At 52.5% G+C, this 11,497-nt stretch overlaps 1 protein-coding gene across 1 annotated transcript; it reads left to right on the forward strand.

The window, feature by feature from the left end:
• The first annotated feature begins 3,739 nt into the window (after positions 1-3,739).
• On the forward strand, positions 3,740-11,076 carry MYMK (myomaker, myoblast fusion factor). Its single transcript, XM_068414197.1, has 5 exons — positions 3,740-3,874; positions 6,203-6,317; positions 8,684-8,832; positions 9,763-9,879; positions 10,930-11,076. The coding sequence occupies exons 1-5, from the start codon at positions 3,740-3,742 to the stop codon at positions 11,074-11,076; spliced, it is 663 nt and encodes a 220-aa protein (XP_068270298.1).
• The last annotated feature ends 421 nt before the right edge of the window (positions 11,077-11,497 follow it).

Here is an 11,497-nt window from a genome sequence, read left to right on the forward strand (position 1 = left end):
CCACAAGTGGCCACAGTGACCCCAGGTATGGTCATGGCAATAGAGTTTCAATGACTTTAAAAACCTTTATTTTCTCTACAGATTTCTTTCACTTTAGTTTTACCTGTCCCCAAAGAGTACACGTTCCTGGAACTTCCAGACGAGTCACCTTGGTTCAAAATTTTAGCTATGCAAAAATTAAAAAAAAAAAAAGAAGTACAAAGCCTTTTCTTTTAACGGAATGAGTCTCGCATGGAGGTTGTGTGGTATTGTGCTGAGGGACATCAGCTATGCAGCACTGCCAGCCACAGGCATTCAAAGCTCATGAGTCAGACTCCCCAAAACCCTAAGACTGGTTTCATTCCCTTGTAGATTTTGAGCCTTGAAGCATCACAACTTCAAGCTTTTCTCTTCAAAAAATGCCATTTTTAACCAATGGGGTGAGAGTTGAGACCATCACATCATTACTGGGCTCCGGGAGTCGTGACTGTAAAAAAACCAAACCTTAAATGCCATGAAACGAGCAATAAACCCCTGCACTGCCCACCCGAATTTGGCAGCAGGACGGTCGCCACAGGATACCCCAAAGGGTATGAGCAGTGGAAATCTGGTGACAAGAGAGATGTCCTCGTCATTAACGGTGACATGCTTGTAATGGGCACAACAGGGTAGAGGAGAAGGGAAGAGTGAAAAAACCCTAAAGAAGAAAGAAGTGAGGATACCTGTGAGGAATATGTGTAATAGGTGTAACAGGGAGATGGGAAGTTTCAATTCTGATACAGTCTACACCACACAGAGATGAAAGATTGTCCTATTCTTATCCCAAGGAGAATATACTCTCAATACTCCCAGTTGGCACAGATCCCTCATCCTCTATTCCAACATACACTACTTCAAACTATCACCCTCGTATTAAAAATAAAACTAAACTGTCTATGTCTCTCTCCTCCACTGCAGTGTCTGAGTTGAAAGGGTAGAAGCGCTTAGAAAGTTATGGTTAAATTTACCCTGGAAAGATCCAGGACAGCATACCAGAACCTGGTTTTGGCATCTGGGAACCAGTTCTCAGCCATATATATCACCGCTCCCGCGTGCACTCTGCTCCACACAAAATTAGCCCTGTGGAATGTAGATTTAAAATCCGCTTTCCAGAAGTACTTAAATGCAGGCGCTAAAATTTGCTCTTTCTCCATTTCCTACCTGTTTAGGAGAGCAGGAACAAAGTCCTGGCCCTTCGTTACTTGGGTTCCTTCCCGGGAAGGGTTGCAAAGCCCACGGTTTGTTTGCAGCCTGAACAAAGGCCTTTTAAGCAGCAGCTCCCGCCAGGAGCTCACCACCTGCCTGCCCCTTGCCTCCCAGTTTACTTTGGGGTCTCTTTTTCAATAACAGCTGGAACACATGTGCAAACTGGTGTGAGGTTGGGTTTTTTTTCCCTCTATGCCTACAGCGCTGGCTGCAAACCAAACGCCAGCCCAGGGTGTGCAGCTGGGAGAGGAAAAAAAAAAACAAAAAAAACAACAACCTGAGGAATGTTTTCTTGCTCCTGAGAGCTTCCCTGCTCGGGGGAGCACTTGCCACAGCTGGCACTTGCTGTACCAAGGGTTTCCTTTCCAGTGGGCTCCAGCTAGATTGTGGGCAAAGGATGGGGGCAAGGGGAATGCATTTAACAACTGCTTGATCATATTTTCCAACTGATGCCATTTGGCTTGTTGCACAGCCACCACCCTCGCAGGCCCTTGCAAACGGTGGCTTGTTGCACCACTGCCACGTCCTTGCAAATGGTCCCACAAGGGCGAGGGGGGCTGCTTTGCACCCAGACGTGGAAGTTGGTCCCCACCCACAGGTTCTGAGCTGTGTTTTCACCTCTCTGACACCAACCTCACGGCCACAAAAGCAGGGTGGATGCAGTTTTCTTAGCCAGGAATCCAGAACGGTTTGTGCAACCAGCTAACCCCAACCCCAACCCCACTCGAAACCCTCCTGGAGACAAGCCCTGCCCTGCAGCACACAACAGCCCCGAGCACCTTCCTCAGTCCAAGCAGCTCATGCAGGAATAACATGGAATAACGAACGGATACATCTGAGGATACGGCACAGAGAGGAACAGGGTCCCTCAGGGCATGCTGGTGCTCGGCTCCGCGTCCCGCTCAGGGCTGAACGCCTGGGGAGAAGCAGCGTATTTATGTGCTGCCTCGGAGGGATTAATTTTCATGGTAAAGATGGACACCAGAGTTTTTCACTATTCATTGGCAGAGTTTCAGTTTTGCAGGGGTTTGTGGTAAGTTTACGGCTTGTCCAGGCAGGAGGGCGGCTGAAGACGTGGTGTGGGCAGCGTGGAGCCCCTGTGCTCTGCGAGGGATGCTGCCCGCAGCCGCCCAGGGAACGTGGCTGGTTCCTGCCACACCAGCTAAACACGGGAGCCCTACACAGCTCATCTCAGCTGTGCCAGAGGGAGGATCTCAGCCCAGCCCTCTCGGGTCAGTGCTTCAATGCTGTCGTGCCATTCTCACCACACACACAACACCCCTGCGCTCCCCCTCCCAAAGCCCTTTCCAACTTGGCCAGAGTGGTTTAAAGAGTATTTTTTTTCCTCCATGCATGCCTGCCTTTCCACCAGACCCCTCTCCCAGGGGACAGGCCAGCCCGTCCGATCAGCCTCAGAAATAGACGGTGGCTCATCTCGCAGCCTCCTCCCCAAAGCCACAGCCACCGAAGCGGTTGCTCAAGCGAAGCATTCCTGCTCCCTGCGTCCCGGGAACAGCTGTACCGAAAAGATGCCGAGAATCCCTGCGAGCTTCCAAGGAAAAGATATTAACCCAGGAGGGGAGCAGCAGCGATATAATAAAAAGTCATAATAAAAGAGAGAAGCCACTGAGTGGATTAGCAGCCCAAACTCTGCTTGGCTTTTGGTCTCCTTCCCTCCGGTTTTCTGCGCCGCACGGTCATCTGCTCAAATTCCTCCACCCCAGAGATGCTCGGCTCCTGAATTTCAGACAGATCTCCTGGAGGTATCCACGCTCCAAAGCCTGCGGGCATGGCTGAGACACTGAACTGCCCTGAGCTCCACCCGAGCACATAGCAGGGCATGTAGGCAGGCGTAGGAGGCACAAGATGCTGCATCACCCGAGATCCCCGATGCCTGTGCTCCTCTATAGCAGGGCCACTCGCTCCAGGTCTGCCCTCGTGGGGAAATAAAAGGCAGGTTTGGAGCTTGGTGTGTGTTTCTCAGGTACAGCAAAGGCAGCAGGATACATCCCACTGTTTTAAAACCCCTGGTACCTGCCACACACCAGTTCTGCCCTGCTTTGTGCCAGTGTGGAGCAGCAGATGGGTGTTCCCTGCCAGGCTGCTCCAGCAGCACTGACCCAGGCTCGGTGCCGGGGTGGGATGCAGAGGTGGGGTGTCCCCATGGGGAGCAAGCAAACCTGCAGTCCTCACCCCACACACGCCCAGGTCCGACACCCAGCACAAGGCGTGCAAGGACGACATTCCCCTTCGCTCCTTTAGGAACCCCTGGGGCGACGTTGGGGGCACAGAGCATCTGCTGCCAGGAGCTGCCGGCTGCGACAAGAATTTCGCTGTTGGGGAGAGACAGGAGCGAAGGGGGCGGTGGCAGCAGCAGCTGTTCCCTGCCCGCAGCCCTCCCGGCCACGCAGGGCATTTAAATTTTAAAGCACACTCGCCACGGCTGTTTTCTCCACCGTCGCCATCCAGCTCGCAGAGACCCTGTCCCTGGGAGCCGCTGGCCCACAAGGCACCCATGGGTTCGCTGGTAGCCAAGCTCCTTCTGCCCACCATCAGCACCTTGGTCTTCCTCCCCACCATCAGCATCGCGGCCAAGCGGCGCTTCCACATGGAAGCCATGGTCTACTTCTTCACCATGTTCTTCGTGGCGGTAAGATGTCCCCGTACCCCACTCTGCATGTTTCATCCCCCCAAATGCATTTGCATTTGGGTGCATCGGGTCTCCACCGGGAAGGGTAGCTGGATCTCACCCAACAGCAGCCAGTGCGTGCCCCAGAATATCCATTTTCAGTCGTTTCCCACCGTGTGTGGTGCTGAGAGTCTGATTCTTCAGTTTAGGATGTCCTAAGGGGTGGTCTTACATAGATTTAATGGTGGTTTATGGTTGTGAGGCTGGGAGAGGGTCTGGGTGCAATGTGACTTGATTGATTCACGACGGTTTGGAGCTGGTTTTTCTCTTTGTTTTACAGCTGGTAAGTGGTCATGCTGAATTTGGGGTTTAAATTGTATCCAGAGTCTCTTGCTATGCTTCTGTCGTTTTAGCCAAAAGCACGTAGTCGAATTATTGATTTTGCAATTGCTAAGTGGTGATGGGAGCAATGCTGGGGTCAGGGGAGTTTCTGCACTGGGAAAGGAAAGCCTAAAACATGCTGCTGAGTTATCAAGAAAAATAACAATTAACCCTCCACCCTGGCAGAGCAGTTTGAAAACGTGTGTTTCAGAATCGCCCTGTGCTTCCTATCGCTGATAAAAGCCTCCGTACGCACACAGGCTGAGCACCTAAAGCAGCGTTTCCAATGGAAAAAGTCTCCTTTTTAACCCCATGGCAATGCTCTGCTGAAGAACATGAAGGAAACAGCCCAGCAACGCAACCAAGATTGCATTTACTTTTCTCCCCACCCATCTCGAGGCATCTCATGAAGATTGTCACATCCCTTGTATGGAGACAGAGAAACTGAGTAGATAAAGAACCTTCCTAGTGTGAAAAGGTCTTGACAGCAGCACCGAGGGCAAAGCAGGGCTCTGAACCAGGCCAGTCTCCTGTTCCTAAGGATCCACCATTTAAGCCTCCAATTAAAGCAAAATGCAGGGGAAAAAATTCTGCCAGTTCCATAAAACTAGTTAATAAAAACGTCCCAACCGAACCCCCACCCGCCCCCAGCTCCCCGGGGAAGCCAGACAGCTACGGTTTCATTTTGCACCAGTTTTGTGTCTGCTCCACCTCCCCGAGAAGTCAATAGGAAAATTGGCACATGTTTCGCTGGGAGGTGGAACAGGGGAACAGGTCCTCGCCGAAGAGGCTGAAGAGGCAAAATATCTGTGCGTGGGGAAGGGAAGGGACAGGACGGGATGGGAAGGGAAGGCAGCTGCCAGCGTGGTTGGGGGGGTAGGAAGGGCAGCAGCTGCTGCTGTTGCCTTTCTTGTAGCATCCCACTCCTCCTCCCCCAGGAGACCTCCTCAGAGCAGTGAAAGCATATGTCCATCGCAGACAAGTGCTGCGACGCCGGCCAGAAACACGCTCTTTGTCTTCCACCCTTTCTCCCCCCTCTCTCTGGACTCCCCCAACCCAATCTCAAACAGAGAAAAGAATTACAGCCGGGGTTGCAATTTTTTTCTCGAAACCGCAGCAAGCCAAAGGACTTGCAGCAATTCCCATTATAAATAATATCAGCATCCCCGTCGGGCCGTGACAGCGAGGATTGTTCCAAGGGCATCCTGCCAAGCGGTGAAGAGACTTCTTCAGGAAGAGCGAAGCGCGCTGGTGCTACCACTAGAAAACTTGCAGGGCTGAGCGCTGGGAGGAGAAGGCGAGCGCCAGGCCAACACTGGGAGCATTCCTCTGCACTGGAAAATTTCTCTTGGCTTGGTTCGCATCTATGTTGCATGACAATGGGGTTTTTTTGCAAATAACCTAATCTATGAGCTAATGGGCAGGAACCAGAGGCTTTTAAGGGAATGCACTAATGAGTGAATTCCCCAGTATTCAGATTCTGGCCATATAAACCCTATTTAGCCTGGACAGTGACCTGTCATCTATACACATTTCATCAGGACACTCGTTTTGAATTGTTTTACAAGAATCTTTCGCAATTAGAACCATAACCTCAGAGTCCTCCTTCTGCTGGAGACGACGTCCCCACACTGCCTGCGGCTTGAAGCAGCTTGGTCGTCAGATTGCAAATTCTGGCACAGACCAAGAGGCAAACTAAATCTCGTCCACAAATAATTTGTTCTAAGGGAGAAGAATGCTGATTCTCAGGCAATTTACGATTGGGAACAGTGACATTATGTCTCAAATACATTAATTACTGCATATCAGTGACCCTGGTGTATTTGAGACTGCTCTGTTCCTGGCTGGCCATCCTCTCAACAGCCACGCAAAGACTGTTTCAAACCAGTGGATAAGAGCCTTTACCTTACTGGTCTGTGGGTGAGGAACTAGTTTTCTAATGCTTTTTTTCTTCTTTTTTTTTAATAGATTTACCATGCATGTGATGGCCCCGGCTTATCAGTGCTGTGCTTCATGCGCTATGATATCCTGGAGTACTTCAGCATCTATGGAACAGCTCTGTCCATCTGGGTGTCCCTGATGGGTAAGTGTCAGTCTCTCACGGTTCCTACCGAGCATCGACGTTGGTAGGTCGGGCAGGGTCTGTTGGCATCGCTGGTGGGACAGTTAGTGGGTACAGTCCCCAGAAACGCTGTTGCCTTTGAGCTCCCATCTGCAAGACTTAGCTCTGAGACTGGCTTTTATGAAAGTCAGCCTGTGCTCTGGCTTAATCCATTTTTATCTCATCCATGCCTTGGAAAGCTATTGCTCTCGGTGGGGTCCAGACACACATGAAAACTGCCCTGAGTGGTGGCTGGAGAAGTTTGGCTCTTGGGGATAAACAGAGCTCTGGCGCCGGGTGTTTGTGTCAGTCGGGTGTTCCTCTCCCTTCACCAGCTCTCATGCATGTCCTCACGACCGCAGAATTATTTATTTCAAATTGGCAAGTAACACATGCAGCCTTGGGCTTTAGTTCAAGGCAGGACAGTACTGTGAGATGACTTAGTTTGAAACTTCATATATCAGGGAATCTCCCATTTCTCCTCATTTCCCCCATCAGCTTGTTCTGACTTGGGGGCATTAAGAAATGCAGAATCTGCCACTTCCCCTGGTAGCACACGAATCAAAGTGGTTTAGTCAAAACAAATATATCTTCCTGGTTTATCAAAAGCCTAGTCTGGGCTGACGGGAAACGTTAGATCTGCTTAGAAAAAGCAGAAATATATTTCACTTCCTTTTTATTACAAATCCTGACCCTTGCCCTATTGCTCAGTTTTCCTTTTCCCATATTCCCTTCACTCTCTTTTTCGCATTTTGTTCCCCATTTGCCACTGAAACAAGGTATAATAGAAATGAAAAAAAAAACCAAAACGAAACTAAAGCAGCATGAAAACTTCAAACCTATTATTTTCCTATTTTATCAACATGTTTTTTGGAAGGACATGAGTGTTTCTGACAGGAGAAGAGAGGAGGGTAAGGAGAGAGATGAGGGGACAGTCACTTTCCAACAGCAAAGGCTTTGCTCAACAGATTTGGACCATCTCTAGCAGCCGCCCACCCTGTCCCCACTCCAGCCAGGCAGGGTCCCCAACCCTCTGGTGCTGAGCTGGGATCACCATGCTGCTGCAGAGCCCCCAGACTCTCACAGGACTTTCCCCTCTGCCCCTCGGGGCTCCAGGAATGGTGCAGGACCCCTGGCCGGGACGAGGGGCTCCTGCAGCCCCTGAGCCCAGCAGGAGCCGTGGGCAGCAGCCGGGCACAGGTCCATCCCTCCTCCCTTCACTGCTGAGCAGCACAGACAGCAGCATCCCTCCTCCAGGGCGTGCGATGGGATAAATCTTCCATGCAGGGAAAAATGAGTGAGGGAAATATTAACCTTAGAAATGGCTCTGTTCCCCCAAGGTGCAACTCCCAGAGTGGGCTCCCTCAGTGTCCGTGGCACGTCTGTGATCTCTCTGCTCGGCTAGAAAAGACAATGAGGCAAATCATCTCCGAAGGGCATTGTTAGTAGATAACATCAGTGTCAGGGTAGGTCAGAGCTGATCCAGACACTTTGGCTCCTTGCAGCAAAATTCAACTTGATTGCTTCATTACTGCATTCAAAACCCTTGCAAAAAAATACAAATCCCGGACTACGATGTTTAAAATATTGACCCGCAGGGAAACAAGAGAGATTAAAATGCGGACATTATCCCTTAGCCAAACTCCCTATAAAACCACGATCCAAGGACACGGAAGGTGTGGTGACTGAAGCCCAGGGAAGCCTCTCGCTGTGGCTTGTAAAGCCCGAGCGCACATGTGCGGACACAGACCCTCGGGCACGCTTCCCGGAATGCAAATCCAGGACAGCCATAACACAGCTGTGCGAGCTGGAGAAGCACGGAGCCCGCTGGGATCCATAACTTTTATCAGTTGTTACCCCATTCTGTGCTAAACAAAAGCCTCTAATAATTTACTCGCGCTGGCGACTTCCAGCTTGCAAACCCCAGGCAGGTGCCGGTCTGGTCAGGCAGCCCGGTCCCCATCGCACCGGAGCGGGGTGATGGAGGCTGCGTTGGTGTTAGCTGGTGAGTTTGGCAGGGTTGTAGAGGTAGGATGGACCTGAGAGCCGGTTGCAGGCTCACCGGGTGCAAACATCTTTGCAACTGCCTCCGACTTCTGGGTCGAGGCAGGAAAGAGAAATACAGGTGGGAAATCTCCTAGACCTACCACTCAGATGCCTCGGGATGGTTCGCTTTGCCCCCGCGTGCCTCAGTTTCCCCAGCTGTGAGGCATAAGAAAGGCAAACTAGACCTGGATGCAAAGCTGAGGGTCCCCAGGGCAGGCAGGACAGAGCCCAGCGAGGCATTAGGGTTGCAGTAGAGGAAGGGGGTGGGTGAGCTTATGCTCCCTGTGCTCGGTGCCAAGCAGCCCTGGCAGAGTTCGACGAGCCGAAGAGATCGACCTTCATCATGTTCGGCGTCCTCACCATCGCCGTGAGGATCTACCACGACCGCTGGGGCTACGGCGTCTACTCGGGACCCATCGGGACAGCCGTGCTGGTGATAACCGTGAAATGGGTACGTAGGGAAGGGCACCGTGCCGGGGCTTCGCAGGGTGCTCGCGGTGGGGAAGGGGCTGAGCCCTGCATGGAGGGGTCCAACCTGTGCCAGTGGTTTCCTCCTTGAGGGCCAGCTCTTACAGCAGTGGCCATCCCGGTGATGAAGCAGCACTTCTCCCTAACCCAGGCAGCAAGCAGGCAGACAGCAAGCAGCCTTTGTGATAAACGCCAGATTCAATCGGTCTGAGCAATCCACCATATCTCCTGTCCCTGCGTTTGTAATCAGGAGGAACATGGGTTTGGAGTTTTTACAGCTACTCAGATGCAGAGGGGTCTGGTAAACTGCCCCGGAGCTGGTGGAAGAGGTGCATAAAGCGTGGTGATAAAGTGGGAAGGAATCAGCCTGTAGCCTGCATGAATCTGGCTGGGACAGTGGGGCACTGCGCTGCAGCCCTGCCCCGCGCACGGCAGGTCCTGTGGACCCAGGTGGGAGTGCAGTGGTGGAGCCACTGGCAGGAGCCAGCAAGGAGAAGGATTCAGTGATGGGATAATAGTTGCAGGAAGATGTTGCCAAGCATCATGGAAATACAGTGATGCAAGTCCCAGCCATACACTGTCGCTAAGCCCCGAATAACTGCCCGGCCAGCAGCTAAAAGCAAGTGGGCATGATGGGGAGGGGATGGGCAAGGAGGGGACCAAGGCATGGGACCACCCCGCATGCCCCAGCCCGCAGGTGCTATGCTGGGATCTGCTCTCCTGAGCTGGGTTTGGGGATGAATATTACGAAAAGAGCGTTATGGTCAGGAATGAAGCAGGAGGACCCGTTGCAGCAGGCAGGCAGAGGTGCTTCCCACATGCAGGCAGACCCCACAGCCCGCGAGAGCCCATCTGCGGAGCAGCCAGGTAAATCCGGGTGAATACACTTGGTGTGCTCTCTCTTTCCTTCCAGCTACAAAAGATGAAAGAGAAGAAAGGGCTCTACCCAGACAAGAGCGTCTACACCCAACAGATCGGCCCTGGCTTCTGTTTCGGGGCATTAGCACTGATGCTGAGGTTCTTCTTTGAGGTACCTGTTTGCACACTCAATCACCCCGACTTTACAAGGTGTAAAGGACGTTACCAAGACAGGAGACCTCCCCCTTCGCACCGCTGGGCTGCATCCAGCCTTGGACAAAATCCAGCTCAGGTGCAGGTCTCTGGGGTTGGTGTGCCGGGGTCTGGTGGCACGGATGAGGGTCCCTCCCTGCTTGTCCCCATCCCCTGGCCCATTAACTGCGGTGTGGGCAGGGACGGATGAGACAGCGAGTGACACACAGGGTGATGCTCTCTCTCTTCGCCTCCCATTGAGTTGCAAGGACATGGACCACACTTTCTTCAGCCATACGTGGTCTTCAAAATGGTTTTGTCAAATGCGAGTGGGGTTTTTTTGGAAACCAGGCATGGGTGACTTAAGGACACCTCACGGAGCCACAGCGGGGACTGGATCTGACCCAGGCATGGCTGGATCCAAAGCTGGCTCACGCCAAAGAAAAGACTCTCAGTTGACTCCCAGGGGCACTCGATCTCATGTTTATAACCTTGTGCTCTCACCGCTGGCCAGTCTGTCCGTCCTGTGCAGAAGGGTCCGTCTGTCCCATGCGGGGAAGGCGATAACCCCCCAACCCAGCTGCCGGTCGCGCCTGCGCTCAGCCCTGCCGTTACGGCTGCTCTGTGCATTGGGAGATGCTAGATACAACCTCACAGTCATCCCCAAGGATTATTTTTCAAAGCATTTAGTAATTGCAAATTCTAGCAGAACATAAAAATGTCACTTAGCAGAAACCGCCTCCCCCCGCGCCCCGGCCTCGCCACTGCGTCCTTTGCGGGGTAATGAAACACTTCATTCAAGAATTGGGAAACGTGCAAATTGGAATGTGTTAAATCCACTTTGCTTTTTTTTTTTTTTAAGGCTGGAAATCCTTTCTTCTCTGACAGCAAAAAGAGGCAGAAGGCTCAGGAATATTTTTCTTTTTTTTTATTCCTTTCCTTTTGGCTACTTGCAGAAAAGTAACGTTCTGCACCTAACGCGGAGCCCCCCGGCCCCGGCAGCTCTCGCTAACGCTCTCCCCGCTTGCAGGAGTGGGATTACACCTACGTGCACAGCTTCTACCACTGCGCCTTGGCCATGGCCTTCGTGCTGCTGCTGCCCAAGGAGAACAAGAAGGCGGGGAGCGCCGGGACCCCCGCCAAGCTCGACTGCTCCACGCTCTGCTGCTGCGTCTGAGCTGCCCGGGCGAGAGGGCACTTGCTTTTCTGCTCCTGGGGTGATGGAGGGGCCCAGCCAAAAGCAAAATGCCTGCCCTCTGCATTTCCCTCTGGGACACCGGCATCTTGTCCCACCGGCTCTGTGCACGCCCCGGGCTTTCCTTCCCCGGAGTCTTCACCTTTCCACCATCAGCCCAAGCAGAGGTTGCGCTTGCAGGTTGCTGCATACCCATACTTCTCCCTGGAGAAGCACTTGTCTGGGCTGCAACCCTCCAGAGACCCTTGTGCTCTCGGGGTCACCGTCCCTGCCACCTGCGCCAGCCCAGGAGGACTCGAGGTGTCCCCTCTATGGGAGTCTGCCCAGACTGAGCACACGGGGCTTCGTTTGTAACGCCCAATTAACAGAACCTGTATTTTTGTGAGATATTTACTATTTTATT

This window comes from Nyctibius grandis, chromosome 16 (genome assembly GCF_013368605.1).
Source record: "Nyctibius grandis isolate bNycGra1 chromosome 16, bNycGra1.pri, whole genome shotgun sequence".
Classification (NCBI taxonomy): Eukaryota; Metazoa; Chordata; class Aves; order Nyctibiiformes; family Nyctibiidae; genus Nyctibius; species Nyctibius grandis.